A 26,438-nucleotide genomic window follows, 5' to 3' on the forward strand; every position below is an offset into this window, starting at 1 on the left:
GCTAAATATTTACAGCCTATAATGATGTGTTTCTATGACTTTTTTTGCATAATATACATTGTTGATTAGGTCTAGGTTCTTTAAGGATAAGCTTTCATAATTTCTGATGTCAATGACCTGATCCTAAGTTGTGATCATAAACTTCTTCATTTCCAAAACAAAATTTAATCAGTAAGGGCTTATGAAATATAGAATTAGGAGTGTGGACCAACAGACTGCCTTGAATGTACGCTAATTGTCTTCTGTGGACACATTCTATGAGTGTGAATTATGATTGTTATTATCATTATCTTCTTATCTCTTCTGATGAGATTCAGATAGAAGTGGTCCAAGAACAAGCGATGATCCTTCTATAGGATTCAGCAGGTTAAGATCCTAAAATTTTGTAACTACAATTATTTCACCAATGAAATGTAAAATTCCCACCATTTCATTGAATGATCCGCATTGATCAATAAATTTGGGGCCCTTAATGTTGTTTTTTTGTATTCCTGATCTCAACGAACTACTCCTAAATCACCACCATAAAACCTTGTTACTACAAACCAATCTGCATGACTCATTTTTTTCATGTTTTATGTCATTTGTTTAATGTTTCTTTTTTTTATATATCGTTGGTTGAGTTCATGTGGGTGTCACTCAGGGAGTGCTTTTTGATTCTATTCTTGAATGTTAGTCATTTTAAATAATTAACTGCTGAACAAATATTAACTATTATTGTTATTATTTCATGGGCTTTGTCCAGAGATAAAGCACTTTTGGTTACATAAGCCAAATCTAGCGCCAGTTTTTAATATTTTCCTTTGTGTAGTGAGGTATATTTGTTCCAAAAGCACTTCTATAATTTTTAGATTGTTTATTGTGTGCTCTGAGAACTCCATCAGTCTTCTTTGTCCTTTTGATAAGGAATTATTAATGTTTTGATAGCTCATCTGAGATGATAAGCCATTTACATCATTAATAAGATATAAATTCTTGTTTAGACACTTTCTAGACTCATTCTCCTCCATTTTATTGTGCCAAAATTATCTATTAAGACTCATATTGATTAAATGTTAATTACTATAAATGTTTTTTTTTCTCAGTAAGCTTGATGTTGGGATGCTAATCTACCTCTTAACACTCACAGCCTTAGCATTCTCTTAGATTAGCCTGATGTGTGATGTCTCTGCCTGGAGAAGATCAATGTCTTACAGTCTTCATCCACTGATTCCATTTTGCCTGTGAATTTAATTTCAAAGCCCTCAATCTCTATTTTTTTGGCATATATTAAGACTTTTATACTTCATTAAGACAAAATATCATTTCTTATATTATTGAAGAAAGCTTCTGTGAGATGAAGTACTTTTCAATGGAGCTATATAACTTGCTATGATTATGTACACCAAATGATACAAGTAAAAACTTTGACCCCTCTCCCTAAATTGTCGGTGTTATTTTCCCTCAAATTATAATGTCTTTACTTATACATTTAAAAATCTTTCCCCTCTAATAGAACATCTGCTCCTTGCTCTTTTTTAGTTTTGATTTATTTTTGCATTCCTACAACATATCATAATGCCTTTCATATGGTAGGAAGTTGCCTGTGTAAAGTTGGCTGTTCACTAAGTGGGTTTTAGAAAATAATTTTTGGAGTAACCACTTATAATCACTTGGAATCAAAATATTGAAAAATCCTTTTGACAATGACCCATACATGCATTATTTTGCTGTGTCAATATACTGTCAAATATCCAGATATACAGTGAAAAATTCAGTGAATAAGTAGATAACTTGAAATATCTTAATGATTGTAAACAGTTATGGCAGAATATTCAGGTAACTAAAGTTACCATTGTGTAGATGTATGTGTGTGTGTGTGTGTGTGTGTGTGTGTGTGTGTGTGTAGTTATGTGGGATTATATAGACAGAGATTATTAGTGAACATTTCCTTATTACCTAACTGAAACAAACGTGGTCCTCCTGTGAAACTCCATTGTGTATGTGTATGTGCATGTGTGTTTTAATGTGAACCCTTACTGTCCACAATATTCAATCACTAAAGCTGGTCCTAAACAATTAACTTGAAGCTGCACAAAATGTAGTTTCACAATCAGTATTTCTTTAATGATTAACATCTAAAAATATTAGTCAATTTTCCAAATTTTGGTGGAGGGATGGCTAAGTAGATTTCCTATCAGTTAGACCATATATTGAATATATCTGAATGCATTTGTCAGTTATCATCCAAATCATATATTCATGCAATGTTAGAGTTGGGAATGATCTTAAGGATTTTCTATTCTAAGATCTAGGTAGTGAAGGAACAAAGTTGCATAAAGGAATTTGGAACACAGGAACACATGAAAGGATATGGTATAATTAGCCCAGTATACCTTTGTCAACAGAAATGCCAAGGCATGTGCACTGGTTCTTTGATGTCAACCTTGAAAGGTAGGTATATTCCAACTTCTCTTTGCAATTGCCTATGTCTCTGCCATTTAAAACTTTGTTAACATCTTTGTCTAATTCATTACAATTCCCATGTGTACTACTTCTTGGGGATGAGGAATTCCATACTTTTATTGAATTCATTGAGAAGAGGGCTATATTTTTGTTTTCCCTTTGTGTGTCAATGCAGCACCTAGCATAATACATTGCAAATTGTTATTGTTCAGTTGTTTTTCCATTATGTCTGATTTTTCATGACCCTACTTACAGTTTTCTTGGCAAAGGTAGTGGAGTGGTTAGTCATTTCCTTCTCTAGCTCATTTTACAGATGAGAAACTGAGTCAAACAGGATTCAGTGGCTTAACAAGGGTCACATAACTAGCAAGAATCTGAGGCCAGATTTGAACTTCAAAAGAATCTTCCTAGTTCTAAGCCTGACATTTTACCTACTGTTCAACCTAACTACTATTATTGTAAATGCTGCTGACTAGTCAGAAATATTTATTAAATGACTATTATGTGTCAGGTATTGTGTTAGGTGTTTGGGACAAAATCATAAAAAAGTAACCAGTTCTTTTCAAGGAGCTTACCTTCAAGTGAATTAACTATTGAATTGAATTATAACCTGTGATGTGGGGCTTCTTTAATTTCCAATAAGTTATCTCATTAAGGTTTCAAAATGTTATCTTGCTGTAGTATTTTGGAATTTGAAGAATTAGATGTTTGCTGCATGTCTTTTATCATTTATAAATATGTATGTTCCGTCTCAAACTAAAAAATTCCTTTTAGATGGAGAGATTCTAATCTTTTTGTCTGTCCTCCAACCCCACCAATCCAATCCAACCCACCATCCAATTATTTAGATGAACTAGGAAGGAGCTAATGGAAAGGAATAGGAAGAAATGGATGTGACAATAGAGTAAAGAACTAGAGACCAATTAGATGTGTATTAAATAGTGATAATAATAACTAGAATGTATATAACACTTAGACGTTCATAGAGCACTTTGCAAATATCTCATTGATACCATAGCCCTATGAGATAAGTGCTATTATTATTCCCATTTTATCAACAAGAGGAAACTGAGGTAGATAGATGTTAATTGACTTGCCCAAGTATCTGAGGCAATATTTAAACTCATTTCTTTCTGTTTCCACTAGCAATCTACCCACCATAGCACTCAGCTGCCTCTATTTGGGGGCAGGGAACAGGGGAAGATCTTTGGTCAAATAGAGTTCCTAAGCACCTCCTATGTCTCCAAATAATCAATCAAAATATTTATTAAGCACTCAAGTATCTGGCCTCTTGAGCCAGGAAGACTTGGGTTAGGAATTGTCTTTGGTATACATTGGCTTTGTGAGCCTGGCCAAATCACAGCCTCTCAGAGCTCTAGTCAACGGCAATTACAAAACTGAAAGTGGAAGAAAAGGTGCCTATCTTAGTCAGTTTCAGTCACAGGAGTTCCCTACGACAATGAAATAACAGGTCTAATCCCTCTCTATATCCCTACTATATTACAGGCACTATGTTAGGGACCGGTGGCATAAAGAAGAAAATGAAACTATTTCTTCCCTCTAAGATGTTATACCCTACCAGAGGAAACAACAATGAGTCCACATATCTGTCTATAATAATAAGTATAATATAATTGGTTTGAGGAACTTGTAACTGGAAGGATGATTAAAAACCTTGTATAGGATATAATTCTTGAGCTAAGAGCCATAGGGCACTAGGTATTCTAAAAGCTGGAGGTGAGGAGTAAGTACACTGGGAGAAGCTTGTGCAAAGGTATCAAAATGAGAGATCAAATGTTGTGATGCTTTGGAGAAGATATGAAGTACTGACATCATTCCTGATCTCAAAATTCTTAGTCTATTAGGAAAATCAAAATGAACACATGTGAACTACATACCAAATAATTAAGTTCTTAATAACTTGATGCTATTTTTAAATAAAATAGCAGTTAAGAGATAAGAGACATTAGCATGGGTTGGAAAAGTGAAAAAAGGTTTCATGGAGAGGGAAGGAGATAAGATGGACCTTGATGGGTAGGTATAATTAAGTTACTTAAAGTGAAGAAGGCATGGCAATCTAATTTAGGAGAATACCATGAGCAAAAGCTTGGAGGTGAAAATAAGTGTGATGCATATGAGATCCAGAAAACATGACAGATTAAATGGTGTAGGTCTAAATTGGATTTATATGTGGTGTAGACCCAGATTATGAAAGTCAGGTAGAGATGTTTGGATTAGAAATGCCAATGAATCACTGTAGGTTATGGAAAGAGGGACTAAGTAAAATGATGGGCATCATGCTCTAAAAGGTTAGTTTAGCAATGGAAGAATTAGAAAAGAAAGCATTGGAATTAGGAAGACTCAATAATTTACTACTGCAAAAATCTAGGATAGTAAGAGGTGAGATGGAGAACAAAAGTCTAATCCAAGAGAAATTCTAAGTGACAAAAATGACAAAATTTGATGGCTATATATATGGCACAAAGGACAATAAAAAATAAAAGCTCTTACTAAGGAGGTTGAATGAACATTAGCACTGACAAAAATGATGTAGTTGGGAAAGGAAAAAAAAAGTTTGAATGGAAAGATGAGTAATGATGGTTGTGGTTCTGATTCTGGGTTGGATATCTGCATAGTGGAAGAATGAAAAATTCAAGGGTGTAAGAGTGGGCAGCTTTTTGGTGCAATGGATAAAGCATTTGACCTAGAGTCAGGAAGACAGGAATTAAAATACATACTTAGACACTTACTAGTTGTGTGACCCTGGGAAGTCACCAAACATTTTTCTCCCTCAGTTTCTTCATACATAAATTGGAAATAATAATAGCATTTACTTTTCAGGGCTGTTGTGAGGATAAAATGAGATAATATATGTAAAGCATTTTACAAATTTTAAAAAGTGGTATAGAAACTATCATCAGTATCAGCAGCAGCAGCAGCATTTCCCCATGGGAAATGGGTGGGAAAAGACATTAGGATAGGAAAGAAATTCATTGTTGCCATGAGAATGATAGGAGTGTGTGTGTGTGTGTGTGTGTGTGTGTGTGTGTGTGTGTGTGTGTGTGTATGTGTGCATGTGTGTGTATGGTGGTCATGGTAAGGAAGGAGCAAGATTGGAAATTTCAGTTCAACTATTCAAGAACACAAATATGTGCTTGCTCTTAAATATATTCCAAATGCATATATAAATGTAAAAAATCAATTAAAATAGAATAAAATATGAAATACTTCTGATGTTCCTACTAGGAAAGAAAAGAACACTCTATTCAAACTCAGAAGTCCTGGGTTCAAATTCTGTTCTGCTACTTACTAGTGGAATAACCTTTGGCAAATCATTCAACTTTTATTGAATGTCAGTTTCTTCATCTGCAAAATTGATCCCCAATGTCATTACAATTCTCAAAATATCATGGTCCTTTCATCCTAGGATTTATTCAATCATACGAATAGCTTGTTACATAATTTCAAATCTATATATGTTTCAAAAATTAGGAAATGATCTCTTTTGGACTCAACACAAGGGTTTACTAAAAAAAAATTTAAATCTTTTTTACCTTTAAAAAATATAACTTTTACATATATAAAAATAAATATCTAAAATAACATGAATTCTCACATAATTATAATGAGCATTTATATAGCGTTTTTTGAATGTTAACTCATTTTATCTTCAAAACAACTCTGTGAGATAGGTGCTATTATTATCCTCATCTAGCTTAGTAGGAAACTGAGGCATAAAAAGCTTAAGTCAGTTGCCCAAGGTACCATAGCTACCACAATCTGGTAGGAGAAAGTATATAATAATACACTGTCATCCTCAGTTTTCCTCTTCTCCCTCCACCAGCCATTGGTGTTAAAAGCCTTCTCAAATCAGCTTCATGTCATGTGGATTGCATTGTCTTTTAGGACCATATTTTTGCTTGTATCTAAGCTTCTACATTCTTTAATGACAACTAAAATTTACATAGTTTCTTCTATGCTTTTCTTGATAAACATTATTATAATATCACTTTTAATGGGATATTTGTGGCTTAAAAATGTCAAAACCGCACAGGAAGACCTATGTGAACTGGTGAAGAATTAAATGGAACCAGAAAAATAATATATACAATTGCTGCAACAACATAAATGGAAACAACATTTAGTTTTCTGAACTGTTTTTCCTCCTCTTTTTCATTCTTTGTCATAAGGGACTACTCTCTGGGAGAGGCAGGGAGATGGAACATTGGAAAATTTAGGTAATGTAAAAACAAATATCAATAGAAGTTCATTTGAAAAGATTTCAAAACCATAGGATTTTTGTAGTCAATCTAGGTATTTGAAAGGAGAAAAAGTATATTCTTAAAATGAGTTGAAGTAGCAAGAATGTTCTGGAGTTACTAGTGCCAAGAATCCTGCTGCTACTCCCTCAGCCAAGCTATTTTGCTTCATGAAGGTTAATTTGAATTTAATCTTTTTTTTTTTTTGCAGTGAAAGCAGAGACATTCACTTCTATTTGCTATTCACCAATCTAAAGCTTGAATGTTAAAGTGTTAAAGGGCAGAGTAAAAAACTTTCCTCTGGCTTAGTTTTTCTATGCTAAAAAGGAGGTGTTCATTTCACCATATTTTCAAAGAATAAGAATAAATAGTACATATTAAACTTGACAGTAATTCAACTCATATTTATCACTATAGACATTATGGAATCAACTGTGGATGTGACACAATATTTCAACTGAAAGGTTTTTTTTCCTATTAAGTGAGTATCAATCAATTTGAGTTAGTTATGACATTCTTCTGTAGGATTGAAAAATATTCTTAAATAATAAAATAGTGGGGAAATAAATGACATCTTTTACCTTGAGAGTTTATCAGGAGTTATTGCAATTTCAAAAATAGAGCTAGAGAGATGCAAGGCATCTTTTCAAAGACATTTTAATTATAGCAGACAAAAAAATTATATGCCGTTTAACACCAAATACTTAATGCTCTATTTTAGTCCATCAGACAGGTGGAATATTTATTTCTCTTTTTGGAGGAATCAAAAGTGTTTAGGTAAGATATTTTAATTTTTGGATTATATTATTAATTTTAAATTTAATAAGGATCATTAGCGGTTAGAAATTTTGTCAATATAAGACTATATTATCATTAAAGCTAAGAGCTAGACGAGATCTTGGAGATTATCTAATCTACCTCCCTCATTTTATAAAAAAGGAAAATGGGGTAGCTAGGTGATGCAGTGGATAGAGCACTGGCCCTGAAGTCAAGAGGACCTGAATTCAAATTCGGCCTCAGACACATAACACTCACTAACTGTGTGACTCTGGGCAAGTCACTTAACCCCAATTGCCTCACCAAAAAAAAAAAAAAAGGAAAATGAGGTCAAATGTGATGAAAACAATTGCCTAAAATTACACAAGTATGAATTATGAACCCAGCTGAGATGGGTTAGTATTAACCAGATCATCTAACTCTGAATTCGCTGCCCTTTACATTACATTAGGTGTATAGTGTATTCAGTTTTTAAGCTGAATCATTTGTAAATGAGCCAAAGATGTGAAAATATCATAAACAACTAGAAACATTTAAACATGTGATACTTCAGGACAAAATATTAAATATATTCCTATAGTATATACAGATTTTTGGAATGTTTTAGTTTTGAACTGCACTGGATTAAGAATAAGGATAAATTTTCTCTAGCCACTTAGAACAGCTTATTTTGGAACTCTACCAAGGCCAGCTATGAGCTATCCTGGTGGTGAATATAAATGCATCTCACCTGCTATATCTAGCTAGTCCCAGACTATGTTTCTCATCTCTTCCAACCAGCTATTACAGTCCTCTGACCATCTGCCTTGCTATTCCAGGCATGGTCTCTTCCCCACTCTGTTTAAGCTCTAGGAGTAAAAATCAAATCAATGCTCTCATTGCTTCTGGAAGGTGTGTAACAACCAACTGCTGTATGGCACCATTCACTCTTTCTGTGACTCTCCAGATCTCCTTTCCTGGTTGCTACCCCATTGCTTCTCCTATTAGAACATAAGCACCTTGAGAGCAGGAACTGTCTCTTTTATATTTGCTTCCCCAGTTCCTGGAACATAGTATGTACTAAAGAAATACTTTCTTTGTTACATATTTAATTCATTGCTATGACGACAATATCTATATCTTTCCCAAAGTCAGCAGCAGCAGATTTTGAAGTAAATTATTTTTTATTTATTTTTTTCCATTAAAAAATTGATTTATGGAATAAAACAGTCATGTCCATAACATAATATAATAAAAAAGATGATTGCACACGAAACTGCAAATTATTACATACAACTTGCTGCTACTTTAAAATATATAATAAGTTATTGTGTAAATTGTTTTCCTCCCCTCCCCTCAAGTGACTGCTACTATTAGACACAAATATATACATGTGTATACATACACATACATAAACACATACACAAACCTATATACCTATTATACATATTTTTATCTATAATCATTCCATACATACTTCTTTCTATACAAATTTTCTCTGGATGCAGATAGCATCTTCCTTCATATGTCCTTTGTAATAATTAAATAGAGTTTTTATAAGCAATGATAAGTATTTCAGTGGAATATTTTATCATTAGTGAGACAATGAAGTGTAATGGAGAGAGAGCAGTCCTGGAGTCAGAAAGAAATGGGTTTAAGCTTGACCTCAGACACATATTACCTATGTGACTTTGGGCAAGTTACTTAATTTCTTTTAACCTGGGCAGCTCTCTTAAGAATATAAATTATAGATAAGGTGCTGATCTGAATTAGTACAGAGTTCTCTATAAGTATGAAATTATATGTACAGTCTCTTTCTCTACATACATACCCACAGACACACATACACACACATACCCATTCACTGCCCATCCCCCTCCCTCACATATGCACACATATCTTTTGTCCTCTGGCAAAAGTAGATTTTTTAAAAATTTTTGTTGCTTGAAGCAAAATGCTAATGCCTCTCTATACTTCTATATGTGCTTTGTGTTTGCATCTAAAACAGAATCTAGAACATAGGCTGTTCATACATAAAAACATCTAAATGAAGAGTGAAAAATTCAATTAATCTTTTAAATGTGTGTTGAGAACATTTCCAAACAATCCAAGAATTTACTTCTAAAAGATCTTCAATGGTTTTCTATTGTCTCTAGAATGAAACATAAGTCCTTACTTTACATTTAAAGCCCACCACAATCCAACTTCCTTTTACCTGTCTAGTTTTACTTCATAATATTCCTCTTAATGTACTTCCTGTTCCAGTCAAAGTGGCCTGTGCACTGTACATGCCATTTTATCACTCAACTGCATGCATTGCATGAGTCCATCCCACGTTTAGAATGTATTCAACAGTCATGACCACCATGTAGAATCCCTCACTTTTTGCAAAATATAGCAGCTCAGGTGCCAGCTCCCATATAAGGCCTTTCCTCATTCCCATAGTTACCAGAAGTTTATATTTGCATAATGTCGTAATCTGCCAGTGGAATCTAAGGTCCTTGATGTCAGGAACAATTAATTTTCATCTTTCTATTTCCAACATTTAACACAGTCCTTTGTAAATAGTCGGCTCTTAATAAATATTTGTTGAATTAAACTTAATTTTTCAAATCTAATCCAAAGAAATGCTAAATGCAGTATTTAATTTTGATTTAGTGAAGTAGCTGAAAGTCTCTTGAATTTGAAATTATGCTTTGAAAGGCCAAAATATTCCGCATAACTTTTCTGGTATAGTTTCTGATAAAGTCAATATAAATACAACAATTCAATATCTGAGTTTTATAAATGATCAATGTAGACACTAAGAGTGTGGTAATGGAATTTCTAACATGTTTTTCACTTCATAAATTTTTCTAATGCTTCATCTTTTTCCTTGTTATCAATGAAAGCTTTTAAAAATCTATTGATTATAAGACTAGAGACCACACACACTTTTATTTGTGACATCCAACCAAATCACAAGATTTTTATACAGCTAGGTCCTCATTAGTACAAATAATGAATCCTGTGAAGTGGTCATATTTGTTCACATTTGCACTATCTGAAGTTGTAATTACTTAAAATATGATCATTGATTCAAATCAAATAGAAACATGCATATTGAATGATATGACCACTTTATGGGATTAATTATTTGCACTCATTAGTTTGATTTATGTAGCTTAGGAGGCTAACTCATATCACAAGGGCTGTTCTTTAGCACCACCATTAATTTATCTAATGTCAGAATACAGAGGAAACAGTTGCAAGACAAGCCCTAGCAGAGTCATGATCCTAATGCATCTTAGCTTAGTGGGGACACACTAGAGGTAGCCAAGTCATAGCTTAAAGAAACAGAGGACTATGGCCTCATTTCCTTTTTATTCTTGGGCCAAAGGCTAAATTATATAATTTGGCCAGAGTAGGAGCTTACAACACCTTTCTGTTCTTTTCTAGTTCACTGGAGAGCCTGGTATAATGGGGGAAAGAAGCTTAAGGGATAAAAGAGAGTAACATTGACTTCTAAGGGTATCCATTTCTAGATAGCACAGGGAACCAGATTGTCCATATAAGGTGATCTATTAGTTGATAAAGTACTGTTATTGGTTGCCACATCACATCCCTTAACTATTGAGATTAAGAAATTATTGTTAAGAGATCAATATGGGTGACAATCTTCATATATAAAGTTCAAATCTTAAAATAACAGAGTATGTCATAATTTTGTATTAAAGTTTGGTGAAATGGTATTCCAGATTAATTGAAAATGTCATGAAATTAGTAAAAACCTTCAGATACAATTAATTTACATATATGTTGTTTTGTAATACCTGTATTACTTGATCTATATAGATATATCATAATCAGAGTTTAGGGAGACTTAAAGATATCTAGTCCAACCTTTTTATTTTACAAATGAGGAAACTGATGCCCAGAGACTTTCAGTAACTTTGTCAATTTCACAAAAGTACTAAGTGTCAGAGTGTAGATTTGCAATCAGGTCAGAGCACTCACATTTCCACCATACAAACATGATGTGTGTGCCTTCCATCATGTGTGTGTTAACTTAAAAACAAAACTTTGAATGTCTTAAAAAGTGAAGTCACATAAACACAGATAATAATTACACAATACCCTTACCTTTGGTAACTCAGGAATATTTTACAAATTTTGAATACTTATGAATTCTCACAATGAATTCTTTACACATTCTTGAATAACTGTTACAAATATCTCATGGACAGAAGTCAAATGAAAAACAGTCACTTGATCACTAATTAAGTCCATTAGAGTTAAATTAGTAGGGTAGTGTTGTGGATAGACCATAGAGTCAGGTGGATCTGCATTTAAATTTCACATTTATTTCTTATGCAACTTTGAGCAAGTTGCCTAAATTTTCCTGGCCTCATTTTCCTCAACTGTAAAATTGTGATAATAATACCTACCTCACATAATGTTGTGAGGATCATAAGAAATAATCTATATAAAATTTTTCCAAACTTTAAAGCAATATATTATTGTGAGGCTATTGTACCCGATATCATTAAAAAATATATATCAGTAACAGCTATTTAAGTGTGTTCTTTCTTAAAATACTTATTCATCTTACTATGACCTGAAGTTTCATTGATATATGCAGTCTAAAATTTATACCATCAAAAATTTCCAGAAACTTATGAATACGCTCAATTTTAGTAGATCAGCATAAACAAATGAAAGAATATTTAGTAGGTCACAGTGAGACAATTTATAACTTTGATCAGAACTCATATGCCTTTAAAATATTACCACTTTCTCTTCTTGCATTCACTTTGTGCACACAAATACGTGTGGTTATATATATATAAACTTTTATGTGTACATGAATGAATGAATTGAATGAATAAAAAAGCTCTTCTGGATCTTGCTTAAGCTCCTTAAACTATAGAGAAGACAATGTATTCAGGAGAGATAGAGATGGAAAGGAAGAAGGGATATTTGTGTAGGGGGTTGGTTTGTATATGACAAGGGAATGTTATGGTGGACTGCTTTTAGGAAATATAAGTAAGTGATTACATTTTATAACTCAGAGTCATGGGAGTAGAGTTCAAGTTCTAGAGGGAGAAAGAGGATGATGGCCAGAGGAGTTAGCATTGCTTGGAAATGATCAAGCAATTTAACTCCTACTATGATACAGCACATTTCATTTTAATTTTTATACTCTAGTATCTAGTATCATGCATGGTGCTTAGTAGGAATTTAATAAATACTTATGAATTCATTGAAGGAGTTGATGTAGGGGTTCTCAAAGGTTTTGGCAGTGAAGGACAAATTTTAACAAGTTCTACTTTGCCAGAAAGGCTTCAAGTATAGTATGTCTCCCAATCCCTTAATCTATTTTCTCTGACTCTAAATCCAATATTCTTTCAAGTATATCATGGTGTATACTGGAGCAAGGATGACAATGATGAAGGCAGAACCCTAGCCAGAACTCCAGGTTCATAGACAGAAGAGCTAAGTAGGATTGGGATCAAGAGTCATAGGTTTGAGTCTGGCACATTTTGGTCACTCTAAAATATTTGTTGAATGAATTGATGAAAAAAATACTTAGAGAGGCTAATAAATATGGTTTATTCAAAGGATAGTTAGGAGATAAGCCTAACTAATTCAGCATGGTATAGTTAAAAGAGCACTGATTTGGAGAAATATCATCTGGACTCCTGGTTATCTTTAGCACTTATAACTGTGTCACCTGAGCCAAATCACTTATTCTTCATAAATATTTCCTCAATTATGAATTGGGGATAATACCACCTGCTTAACTTACTTCACAGAGCTGTGATGAGGTCTAAATATGGCAATGTGTCTGAAAGAAGTATGGAGATGTCTAATGCAATGCAAGTTATTACTATCACTGTTTACAAAGGAATAATACTGCACACAGTCAATAATGCTTCTCAAAATATAAATGAATGCAACATGAAACAGTGGAATTTATTCCTTCCCCCCCATTTTTCTTTTGACATTTTTGAAATACCTAGAGGTTTCTGTAGATTCCATTGCTTCACTTCAAAAAACCCTTTTGAAAATCTTGATCCCTCCCTTCATTTTTCTGCCCTTTGACTATCCAGGTCTTTTCTATGGGTTTACATAAATGTAGGGGAAAAGACACTTTCTAGCTCTGGAGAAAAAAAAACAACAACTTTGACTCAAATTCATTCTAATGGGCTTCATTATAGTGAGTTTGGACTGTAGCTGGAAATTTTTTCAGCTTATCAGGCTGAATCAGTAGCATGTTTATGAAATGGAAGCCAAGGAGGGTCATTTTTAAAGAACCAACAGATGCATTTAACATGTAGACATCATTGCTATTTCAAAATGAGCAAATAACACAGGTTTAGATGATATAGAGGCTAAATGGGAGGAAAACCAGAATTTAGGGGAAATGGCAAACAGATCCAGGTCAAAAGATCACAAATTAGTGTGGTTCTGATGAATATGGATTTACTGAACTATCTTACCAAAACCAGTTCTATGTTCTCTTTCACAAAATTAGGATGCTGATGGTTCAACAGCCTTATGCTCTCTGGATTTTACCATCTGGAATAAACTTCCTGCCTCTCTCTACCTCATCAACCCTTTTCTTCAATGCCTATAGTGTCTAATTTCTTATTTCCTCTGCATTCAATGGGATTTTAGTCTGATATAGGTTATTTAACTGAGATAAATTCCTGGAAAATCAAGTGACATTGTACATTTGTAATGTATTCTGTTTCAAAATCATGCAAACTTTTAGTTAAATGGCCTTTTTGAGCATCTATGTATTTTTTCCAGCCAATCTAAATTCTGATTGGTATTTCTTCAATAAGTGGTGATAAAAGAGTTTGGCTGATTTTGTAACAAACATATCAGAACCGAAATCCAAATAAGTTTTGTGCCTCAAAACTTGTCTCCACAGGAGGCAATATACTTATACCAACAACATTATCATTGCTCAAAATATTTTTGAATTTCTTTTTTGGAATAGTCTTTAGATCCTGAAGCATATTCATTTACATACCTACACACATACACATATACATACATGCATGCATGCCATTGTAAATACATACATTTTTTAGCAACTAGATAGTTCAGTGGATAGCACACCGGTTCTGCAATCAGGAAGACCTGAGTTCAAATCTGGTTTTGGACTTTTACTAGCTGTGTGACCCTGGGCAAGTCACATAACCTGTGTTTGCCATAATCTACTGGAGAAGGAAATGGTAAGCCATTCTAGTATCTTTGCCAAGAAAACCCCATAGATGGTATTGGCATGCTATGATCCATGGGGTCACAAAGAGTAAGACATGACTGAATGACTGAACAACAACATATCATGATAAAAACAAAAGAAAACTAGGTCTTTTGAAGATGCATTTGATTTAAAAAAAATCACCTAAATTAATTTGGAGTATGTCAATTAAACAAAATGGGTCATCTGACAAGGTGGTATATTGGAAACAGATTTAAAGTCATAGCTTGATTTTAAACTCTGGATCTGTCATGACCTGTGCGACTTTGGGGAAGTCATGCTACCTCCCAGGGCTTCAGTTTTCTTATTTTTAAAATGAGAAAGTTGAGCTATATGATTGTTAAGGTCCATTGTAGCTCTAAATCTTTATGTGGATAATATTTTTATACTCATTGTAAAAATCACTAGAATTTAAAGACAGTCATCTTCAGAATTTACTAGAGTTCTAATTGCAACTGTGCATTATTTAGAGAGAAAAAATAGGGGAAAAAAAAGAAGGAAACTTTTATTCTAATTGAATAAATAACACAGGATACAATTATTTTTCTGGAATCCCATAAGAAGTGTTTAGCTCTGTGCCTAATCAAAAATGAATTGCCAGTGGATATTAACAACAATATTCAGGTAAGATTTATGGTCACCCCATATACACATATGTATTATATATATTTATCATGTATAGAATAAATATATATGCGTATCAGGGATAAGCTAAAACATAGGAAACATCCCCACTTTCAGATGTAAAACTTTTCATTTATCTGTTCAGTCAAGAAAAAAATATAATCACAAAACTAAAGATCCATTTTTCTGTCAAAAACCTGCTTTCTGGACACTTACACTATCTAAACTAAAGAAAAGAGGATCACTGGACCTAGGTGAGATAATCTTTCTTTTCTTGAGACATAGAGTATGTGATTATTGGGGTTCCATCTGTATTTTTTTTAATTTATAGAGCTGACCAGAAAGTAGGTGTTCAATAAATACTTGTTATTTGATTGGTACTTGATTAAAACACTGATACTGAATAAAGTGGCTTAATTATGCACAAGTACAATTTCTTTTGAAATGAGCATCAGATGTTTTAAAAGCTTAGGCTTTTAAAAATAAGTCCACATAAGCATCCTTGGTGGAGAATAAATGGAAAAAAGGCAGATCTTAAATAGTACAAAAATAATTTGTAACGGAAAATTCCAACTTATCAAAGAATCTCCTTAAGATATAGAGAAGCGTGCGTGTGTGTGTGCATGTGCATGCATCATGTTCTTAAATAGGAATTTTATTATTATTATTATGTCTTAAAATAGTAAGCACTATGAGCTGCAGTGTGTCAACAGTACAGGATCTTGATGTTGTCAACTTGGAAAAGAAGTACATTCCTCTTACTAATCACAGATCATCCATCATGACACATTAGAGAGAAGGTATAAACAAGTAGGCTGTTGCTTTTGATCTTAAACCAAAATTATAATACCTTGAAATGGTTGAGCTAAGACATACTGAGGTCTGTTTTAGTCCCTAAACTCTGTTGGAGAAAAAAAAATGCTAAATAAGCATTGCCTACTGGCAGACTATTCTGGAAAGAGGACCAGAAACTAAATTATCGTTCCTTCTGGCACTGAGAGAGTTATGGTTACATAAAAATACAATGACATTTACTACAATTCTCCCAATTCCCCCTACACAAAAAGACCTCAAGCAATTAATTATAGAAATTATCTGTCTAATACTAGTACATTCTGACCTTTCAAAAGTAGCTAAGAGAATTCATAGCTTTATTATTTCATCAAAATTAAAGCTCCAAAAGTTGAGTGGGTTTTTGCTTTGGTTTTAAATGATCTTTGTGGCTACTCAGTGGCATAGTGAACATATTTCAACATTCCCAAACATACCTTTGCTAATACACTTAGCCTTTCCCATATTTTCACCTATTGAAATGCTTCTGATCCTTCATTGGCCCAACTGAACTGCTAAATCCTCGATGAAACCTTTCCTTATAACCTTAGCTCCTCTCTTATGTGACCTCCTCTACTATGCTGTTTCTACTTTGTTTGCACTGAGAGGAACTTGAGAAACTATCTAGTCCAATGTATTCATTTTATGAAACTAAGTCTAGCTATGTTAAACGATTTGTCCAAAGTCATCCAGCTAACTACTCAAAGATCTTGGGTGAGAATGTAACAGATTCTTATTCCAAAACTTAGAATGGTCGCCCATTTTGGGGATGACTGAACAAATTACAGTATATGAATGTAATGAAGTACTATTGTGACATAAGAAATAAAAAGACAGTGTTTTCCTCATCCCTGTTATATTCCCTCATAGGAGGTACCTCCCAAGGTCCTCTCCTCTCCTCTCTCCTCCTCTCCTCTCCATTTTCTTTCAGTGTGTGTGTGTGTGTGTGTGTGTGTGTGTGTGTGTGTGTGTGTGTATTTACACACACACATATATATGTACACACACACACACACACACACACACACACACACACAAACATACTCAGTCACCAACTCTTGTCATTTCTCCTCCAAAATACATCTTGAATGTAACATCCTTCTCACCACTACATTCAGGTCCTTATTATCTCTGATCCAGACTATTACAATAGCTTCCCAATTGCTATTTCTGCCTGATCTCTTCCTACGGCAATCATCCTCCATATAGGTGTCAAAGGATATGTCCTAAAAGTTTAAGTTTAGCATTATCACATTCTTTTTCAATAAACTAATTAAAGTGGCTTCATGTTACTTCTAGGATCAAATAGAAACTCCTCTGGTATTAAAAGCGCTTCACAACCTGGTCCCCTCTTACCTTTCAAGTATTGGCACAAATCATTCTCTTCAATATACTTTATAGTCCAGTCATGCTATTTTTGCTGTTTTGTACACAAAACACTCCATGTGCCATTTTCATACCTTTTCACTAATTGTCCCCTATGGCTGGAATGAATTACTTATTCATTTCTGCCTCCTGAAATCCCTGAATTCCTTCAAGATTGTGTTCAAATGGCATAATCTGCATGGATTTTCTTGGTACCTTCATGCAGCCAGTGCTGGAGCCCCACGCTTCTCCCTCATCAGAGTTACCCTGTATCAGATTTGTGTTTTGTATATACCTATACATGGATGTTGTCTCCTTCTTTTGAATGCAAGCTTCTGGAAGACTTTTTTTTCCTTTGAAATTCCAGTACCTAGCACAGTATCTGGCACATAGTACGAACTTAGTAAGTGCTTCTTGATTGATTGATACCAAAAGTCAATGCAGGATTGAAGCCATAGGAAATATCAGTAGTGAATGAAACACCAAATGTGATTTTCAAATATCAAACTGATTATTCTGCCTGTATTTCTTTGAAACTACAGTCCTTAGGAATTTCTCCATGGCAATTATAATTGATCATTTCTAGTGTTACTTGCTTTTATCCACAAGAAAGCATTTAAATACAAAGAAGATTAAGAGAAGACTACATTAGCCATTGCAACTTGTACTAGAGTGGATCGTGTCATTTCTGCCTTGCTGAATTAGCTGTTAGAAGTGACTTGTCTAGGAAATGTTACTTATGTTGCCCTAGAGTTTGGCAATTAGAAGGCTCTTACCTATGATTCCATTCTGAAAGAGGACTAGATAGGGAGTTGACTTGTGATTTCATTAGTAAAAGTTGTCTCTTTCTTTTCAACTTATAGCCTTAGACATTTGTCTAGAACATTGAGAAGGTAAATGACTTGCCCAGGGCCAAACAGCTAATACATGTCAGAGGGAGGATTTGAATAAAGATCTTCCTGGCTCTGAGGTCAACTCTCCATCAACTATACACCACACTGACTTCATTCTGAAATGGAGGCATTAACTTAATTACTTGTTATATGTTACTGAATAATTATTATAATGGCTTAGTCATGCTTTTGTCACAATAGCATTATCTAGAGAATTAAGTGGTGCAATAGTTAGAGTGCTGCACCATGAGTCAGGAAGACCTGACTTCAAAGCTAGCCTCAGACACTTTCTAGCTATCTGATCCTGGGAAAGTCCCATTACCTCCTCAGCCTCAGTTTCCTCATCTGTAAAATGAGGATAATAATAATAGCACCTACCTCCCAGGGTGGTTGTGAGAATAAAATTATTTCATATTTGTAAAGCTATTTGAAAACATTAAAGTTTTATATATATATGAGCTGGCTATTATTTGGGTACTTTCCTCCACATTTAAGGACAAAATATCAATGTCTTGTTACCTTTTCCTTCCAAGATTTGTCTTTTCATTGATTTTGAATTCCTATGAATTCTCCATTTCATGTTTATTAAGGGAAATCCCCTAAAGTCATTAATATCACCTATAAGTAACTGCTGGTAGTAACTATGATACTAAAGATAAATATTTCATGTTGGAAGAGGTGAATGAAGTTTGTGGATAGGAAACCACATTTCCTGTGTTTATACTTACATGATGTTTTAAAAAATTATGAGTCAATATTAGGCTCATGAGAAACTTGTTCATATGAAAATACATTCATAATAATCAATTAGAAGATATCATTACATGGGACAAAAGTAAAAGTAGTTAATTCTCATTGCAAAAGGCAGTATACTCACAGGAAGTATTATTTAAAATGGATTATAAGCCTCTAAACTACAAAAATTAAGCAGCTGAAAGGAGTGGAGACACAAAAGATGGAGCTAACTTTTACCTCATATCATTAGCAAATGAATGTCTTCTTTTCAGGTATTCAAATTTCACTTTCTTTTTATTGTTCCCTGATTCATTCTCTTCCTAATCCTCTACTTCCCATGGTCCTTTTCCTTCATTTCTTTTTACATTTTTACAGATTTCTAAGGACTTTAGCCTTTCTGAAGTCATAATACGTAGTCATGAAAAATGAAATGTGGACAACTCAGGCAGCAGATAATAAATTACCATTGCTCACTCTAGATTTTTTGGGGGTATACTAAGGTATAACTTGATATGGCTTTGAATATCAGTAATTACGACTAGCAAGTATATATCAAAAGTACTCTTATTGGTTTTTTATTCTAGACAAGAATATCGCATATTCTTTGTAATAGATCAAGAATGAGCATAAGAGTATAATCCCAAATCCTTACTTTATCTATGCTGAGGACAGATGAAAAGTTATTACATATTAAAAGAGTAATCAGATATTAAAATATGTTTAGGAAAGATGATTGGTCACATCTTTAACTTCACAAAGTTCTTCATTTTATAAACAGAATGCAGGTTATGTTTCAAACAACAGTTCCCTGAATTTCAGTGTCCTTACCAAAATAACAGTGGGGCTGGCTGGCAAATAATTGGCCTTCTTTATTAAATGCTAGAGTTAGCAAATGGAACCTTAACGAAAAATCATTGTAATTTACACAATGGTAAAAATTTTAAAAAGTTTCAAGTATCCTAAAATCTTAAACGTAAGTCCTTATATCTCTAAAACAAACAAAAAAAAGAATTAATTTAATGAAAAGTTTAATGGTAAGATAGAGATGGTTGTGACCCAGATCATTCCTTGTTTTCAGCTGAAAGGATTATAGATGTAGAGCTGAAAGGGATGTTAGAGGTCACATAGTTCAAATCTGTTAATTTGTAGATATGAAAACAGAGACTCAGAGAGATCCAATAACTTGCCCAAAGTCAAACAGGTATAAGTGGCAGAAGAGTTTTAAGATTTGAGTCCATGCTCTCTGTTTCCAACTCCTGTGTTTCTACTCATGAGAGGCCAGTGTTTGGCATGTGTTTGCAGTATTGTGGGATGACCCAAATCAGTGATTCTCTGGCTCAAACCAGTAGATTAGAATGAGAAATATCAACTTTATTCTACCATAGTTTTTACAAACATAAGCTCATTAAACCCCTTTTTGTTACAGAAATCTGTCAAACTTCAGTGAGAGTATATAGCAGGGCCCATCAAGAAAACCTCTGATTCACTAAACTGAAGCTTGAAATCAAACTACACATACCATTTGATCTAGCAATACCACTATCCCAAAGAAAGTTTTTTAAAAAGGGAAAATATTTATAGCAGCTCTTTTTTTGTAGTGCCAAAGAACTGGAAATTGAGGGGGCACCCATCGATTGGGGAATGGCTAAACAAGTTGTGGTATATGATTGTAATGGAATAGTATAGTGCTATGAGAAATAACAAGCAGGTTGATTTCAGAAAAAAACAAAACAAAACATGGATGTACAGGAAGTGATGCAGAGTGAAGTGAGCAGAACCGGGAGAATGTTGTGCATAACAACAGCAATATTGTACGATGATCAAGTGTACAGTACAATGATCTAAGAGAGTTCCAAAGGACTCATGATGAAAAATACAACCCACCTCCAGAGAAAGAACAGATGGAGTCTGAATGCAGATTGAAGTACACTATTTTTCACTTTATTTTTTCATGGTATGTGTGTGTGTGTGTGTGTGTGTTCTGTCTGTGTTTCCTTTCACAACATAACTAATATGGAAATATGTTTTGCATTATTGTGCACGTATAATCTATATCAAATTGCTTCCTATCTTAGGGAGGGCGGAGGTAAAAGAGAGAAGGAGAAAATTTGGAACTCAATTTTTTAAAATGAATGTTTAAAATTGCCTCCACATGTAATTGGGAAAAACAAGATATTATTTAAAAAATGAAAAAAAAAAACCCTGAACCATGACAAGATACTTGATGTCATCAAGATACTCTCTCTACTAATGAAGATTAGAACCTCTCTATACCGTAGACTTTTTCTATGACTGAAAAAAAAAAGATCAGAAAGCTATTCACTGCCTGTTGGTTGAGGTATTGGGGATAATTCCTGGGCATATGCCTCTCTGACCATAACTGAACTGTTCCCAGGTGACACACACACAGACCCATAATCTATCTGTTCTCTCAAATTTAAACCATGTTATCATAGCAGAGAAAAATACAATAAAGAATTAACAATGCTTCCTACATAAATATAATTGTTGTAGCCAAGATCAAAAAGAGGTTAACATATGAACTGGTGGATCTAAGCAGTTTATGCACAGAAGGAAAAAAAAATCTCTTTATTGGTGCACAGTTGTTCATAAACTATCAAGTAATCAATGGATTTTCACTGTATTCTATTTTTTTGCTTAAAATATGTAGAAAATCTGTCATGATATTAAGTTTAGATATCAAACAAGTACAAATATAAGTACAAATCTAACCTTAAAACTTATATATGATTTAGTTTATTATACTTAAATTAGAAACATTTTTATAATTGAATGGGGAAAACCTTTTGTATAGGAAAGACAAGATAAAATCATGAGTCCTCACTACATAGAGCATAGTCTTTGTTATCTAAATGAAATTTTAGATTTGTTCTAAATTCCTTTTGGTTAGTCCTTGGCAAATCTTTGCCAATGGACCAGTTTTCCATCTTATCAACCACACTTCTAGAATGAATAATGATACTTACCCTATCTCCCATGGGGTAGTTGTGAAGAAAGTATTCATTTTGTGAACCTTAAAATGCTATATAAATCTAAATAAATAAATCTCCTTGAGAATGAGATTATTTTTCCTTTTTATTCTCAGGGTCTATTATAGAATTAAATTCATACAAAGTGCTTAATAAATCCTTGCTAGATTGGACTAGTTGAATGCTTCGTATTTTGTTGGCTTATAAAAATAGCTCTCCCATAATTGTCTTCACAGAGAATAGTCTAGGATATTACTGGGATTTCTTTTTTAATCTGCAACTAATAACTTTTTGTCCAACAACCTTTAAGTATGTATTTTACAATAATGTGAAGTTCTCTTTTTTAGAGATTAGAGAAATTACAGTCAAAATAAGTGTAAGGCAAAAACTTTTTTTTTCTCAGCACATCATTAGGGAAGTTGCCAATTGAAACACATTGCTGAGTAAGCTGAATAATTAGCTCAATTTATACGGTGCTTTGTGATTAATGGACACCTTTCCTTATAGCCGCCCTAGAAGGCAAGGTCATAGATTTAGAATTGGAAGGGACCTTAGGGATAACTGAGTCCAGCCCTTCCATTTTACAGATAAAGAAACTGAAACTTAGAGACCTGCAGTGACCTGCCCATGATCACATAGAAGGTAGAAGAGCTAGGATTTGAAACCAGGTCCTTTGTCTTAATATTCATTACACTTTATCTTATACCAAGATGCTTGGTATAAAATTATTTTATAAACTAGTTTAGAAATGTTTTCAGATAAGAATTGGTTATGTCCTATTGGTTATTGTATCTCTAGAGTCTAAGGCAGTAAATTGAACACACAAACATAATAGATGTTTGTAGTAGTGAGTGACTGGATTATTATCATACAAGATAAGCCTGCCATGTGTTTTGTCCTAGTGCTCAAGCCTAAAAAGCCCTTCTTTCTCCCCATCTCCCACAAAGGGAAATTGAGCAGTATGATAATGGGAGGGGGGTGGTTTTTCAATATGTTATTCAATGGTGTTCTCCAGTGAGTTGTGGAATTTTGGTGCATTGAATAAATGTCATTGGTGTGTCATTATCTTCCAAGTTCCTCATTCTTCTCTCCACAGGATTTTGGTGATAGTAATAGTAACTAGGACATGAACTCAGATCTTCTTAACTCCCAGACTGCCCTTTTTCTCTATTAAAACACTCTTCCCCTTTGAATGGATTTAAGATGGGCAAAATTTAGTCAAACTGATCAGTTACTGTCAAACAGAGTGCCATTGGACTTGTATAATTATAAACAGTCAACCACCATCTGATCTCAATCCCATTACTTTCACTGGAATGACATTTTTTTTTTCTGCCTAGCCATGCTTTACATTTCCAAGTGCTCAGGGTCCCAGGATCAATGAACAGTAAAATACTTTCTCTAAAGACAGTGAGGGAGAGTTACTAGAGCTTTCAATCTAATTCCTAACCAGCTATTTGAAAGCTTATTAGATCTTTTATTTTTTTTTTCTTTTTGACCAGAAAAGAAGATCCAGGACATACAAAGAGCATAGATTGCCAACTCACCTGATTCTACCCCTGGGGCGCTCAGATTGCTCTGACATAAAGCTTGTGCTGCTGAGGCGTGAGGCACTGCTGGTTCGGGAAATGGCTGACACATCACTGACATCACTATCTGATGATTTGGCAGAGACGTTATCACAGCTTCTGTATTGATCTTTATGTATGTTATACTAAAGATTAAAAATAAGAAAGTGTGAGCACCATTATCACACCTCAGGGCAAACACAGATCTACAAGGTGATGAGTTAGCCAAACCTCAACACACTTTTGGAAAGACAAATTGGGAAAAGTTCTTTAAACAATCTAGAGTTAGGTCAACAAGCATTGGAGAATAGCAGTCTCCAAATAGTAATACTATTGCAAAAGGCTGCTTCATAAGGATCTTAGAACTGTTTACAAGTGAATATTCAATAAGGACCTGTCAAGACTGAATTAAAAGGTAGGCATTCAGAAATAGGCTGCTTAGATAGAAAATTCGCAGTATCAGACCTAAATAATTCACAAACACGCTGAAAGGCAGTGCGGTATAGGGGATAGAAAGATCCAGCCTTATAATTAGGAAGAAATGGTCTCATGTTCTGTCTCTGACACCTGTTAGCTGAATGACCATGGGTGTCACCTATTTCTCAATGACCCCAAACAACTCTTTAAGCCTTTAAATTACTTACCTGGCTCTAATATGCATCCGTAGAAGGAGTTTCCCTTACTGAAGAAACTATAGATCCTATACCCCTTCCTAACCACTCCAACATCCTCCCCCCAAAAAATCCCTTGTACTCTAACAACGGCAAAATGTTTTTCTCATCTATGATTTACAGTGCTGACAACATTTCAAAGGCTTTTTTCAGTGTTTTTAATGCTCAGACCTAAGACATCTCCTAAACCTACTCTCGTGTTACTTTTTCTCACTACCTGATTTTTTCCTGGTTTTCTGCCCTTAACTATTTCTCTATTATTCTCTAATGTTTTCAAAGGCTATATGTTAATTACCATTGACTTAGAGGTTCAGGGGCATTACAAATCACCTAATCTAGGGGCTTTTCACCTTTATTTTTTGTCATGGACCCCTCTGGCAGTCTGGTTAAGCCTATGAACCCAACACCTTTAAATGTATAAAATAGAAATGATTACAAGCCAATTACACTCAAATACACTTACTAATATAAAGATTTTTTTTAAAGTTCACAGTTCCTACGTTAAGAATTTGTGATTTTGTCCAATTTTCTCATTTTTCAGATGAGGAAATTGAAGCTCAGAGAGGGTTATAAGACTAACTCAAGGTCACACAGATAGTAAAGGCAGAGCCTAATGCAAATTCATATTCTTTGACTCCAAATCCACAACTCTTTTCAGTGAACAAATTGGGGTACTTCCTACAAAGATGCAGATTGTGGCATCTCCACAATGTAGTAGACTGAATTGGGAGCTGATGTGTCCAAAAATAAAACAATAAATCTCAACTCTTAATGGCGAAAGAACCGGTGAGGGGTCTCTCCAAATTCATTTAGACTTGTCTTCAGCCAGTTTACAAAATCACCTGGTCTAGATATAGATCTTCAAAGCTTTTGGATCTTGTACCAAAGGTTGCCTTCTGCTGTTCAGAGAGGTTTATCTTCAGAAGACTGGCCATCATGTTTTTTAAGTTATGGCAACTTTTTAAACATGGAACAAGATAATAGTAATCTGTACTATTAGATATATCATACATGCTAATGATGATGTGTGCTAGCAAGGGCATCACCTACTTTCTTTGTAATACATTCTTTGAAAGTATTTTTAGCCCCCAGCATTTCTGAAACAGCTCTCCTGCAAACCATCACCCACCCTTCTTTCTATTCTCTTAAAAATATTCCCCTGTACAATAAATACTGACTTTGAACAATCTGGTTTGTTGTTATTTAGTCATTTTTCAGTTGTGGATTGACTCTATGACCCTTTTTGGATATTTCTTGGCAAAGATATTGGAGTGGCTTGTCATCATTACATTTTAATTAAACCTACATTTTCAGGTGCGACCCATAAGCCTTATAATTTTGGAAAACAAAATGTGGTATATATTCTACATAGCATGACATGAATGTATGCACATTTTAAATATTTGCACATATTTCACTTGTATTGACATCATCAAAACTTGTAAAATAGCTTAAGCAGAAAATAAATCTGCATTACAAAGAAAACCTTCAAATATGTCTTCCTTCTCCTTTTCATTTTCTTTATCAATAAAATACTACTTATACTTTATTCCTAATTTTTGGAACCTTACCTCTTAGGGCACCACATATTCACTTACCTAAAACCCAACAACTTTCATGCACCCATGTACTTGGGTAATTAGCTTTATCTTCTAGAAGTTTACTTATTTTTATATTTTAAGTATGAAATTTTCAGCTTTAAGTGAGAGGCAGGATGGCATAGTGGAAAGACAGCTAGGCTCAGAGTCAAGAAAAGCTGGGTCCAAGATTTTCCCATGATCTGCCAACTGTCTGACCCTGAGTAAGTCACCAAACTTCTAAATATCCCAGGTAACTCTTTAAGGATGCAGAAAAGGCATCTGCTGGCATGGGTAAAGGGAGCTCCTCATCAGAATCTCCTAACACTGATGATATCACAAGTCTTATTAAAAAAAAAACACAAGAGTATAAATTTGATAGTGTTTGAAAAATATATCCAGTATGGTCCAAAAGTATGATTTTAGGGGCAGCTAGGTGGCACAGTGGGTAGAGCACTGGCCCTGGAGT

General features: G+C 34.1%; 1 protein-coding gene across 23 annotated transcripts in view; it reads right to left on the reverse strand.

Moving 5' to 3' along the window:
• The window catches only part of RIMS1 (regulating synaptic membrane exocytosis 1), a 699,885-nt gene that overhangs the window by 93,533 nt on the left and 579,914 nt on the right, over positions 1-26,438 (reverse strand). For 14 of the 23 annotated variants that reach the window (XM_078155292.1, XM_078155286.1, XM_078155284.1 and 11 more), the window contains one exon: positions 23,701-23,867. The exons of the other annotated variants lie outside the window; for them this stretch is intronic. In XM_078155292.1, coding sequence (XP_078011418.1) covers positions 23,701-23,867 — 167 coding nt within the window. The remainder of the gene's footprint in view (positions 1-23,700; positions 23,868-26,438) is intronic. 23 annotated transcript variants of the gene reach the window in all.

This window comes from Phascolarctos cinereus, unplaced genomic scaffold, assembly GCF_003287225.1.
Source record: "Phascolarctos cinereus isolate Bilbo 61053 unplaced genomic scaffold, phaCin_HiC Scaffold_5;HRSCAF=322, whole genome shotgun sequence".
In the NCBI taxonomy this organism is placed as follows: domain Eukaryota; kingdom Metazoa; phylum Chordata; class Mammalia; order Diprotodontia; family Phascolarctidae; genus Phascolarctos; species Phascolarctos cinereus.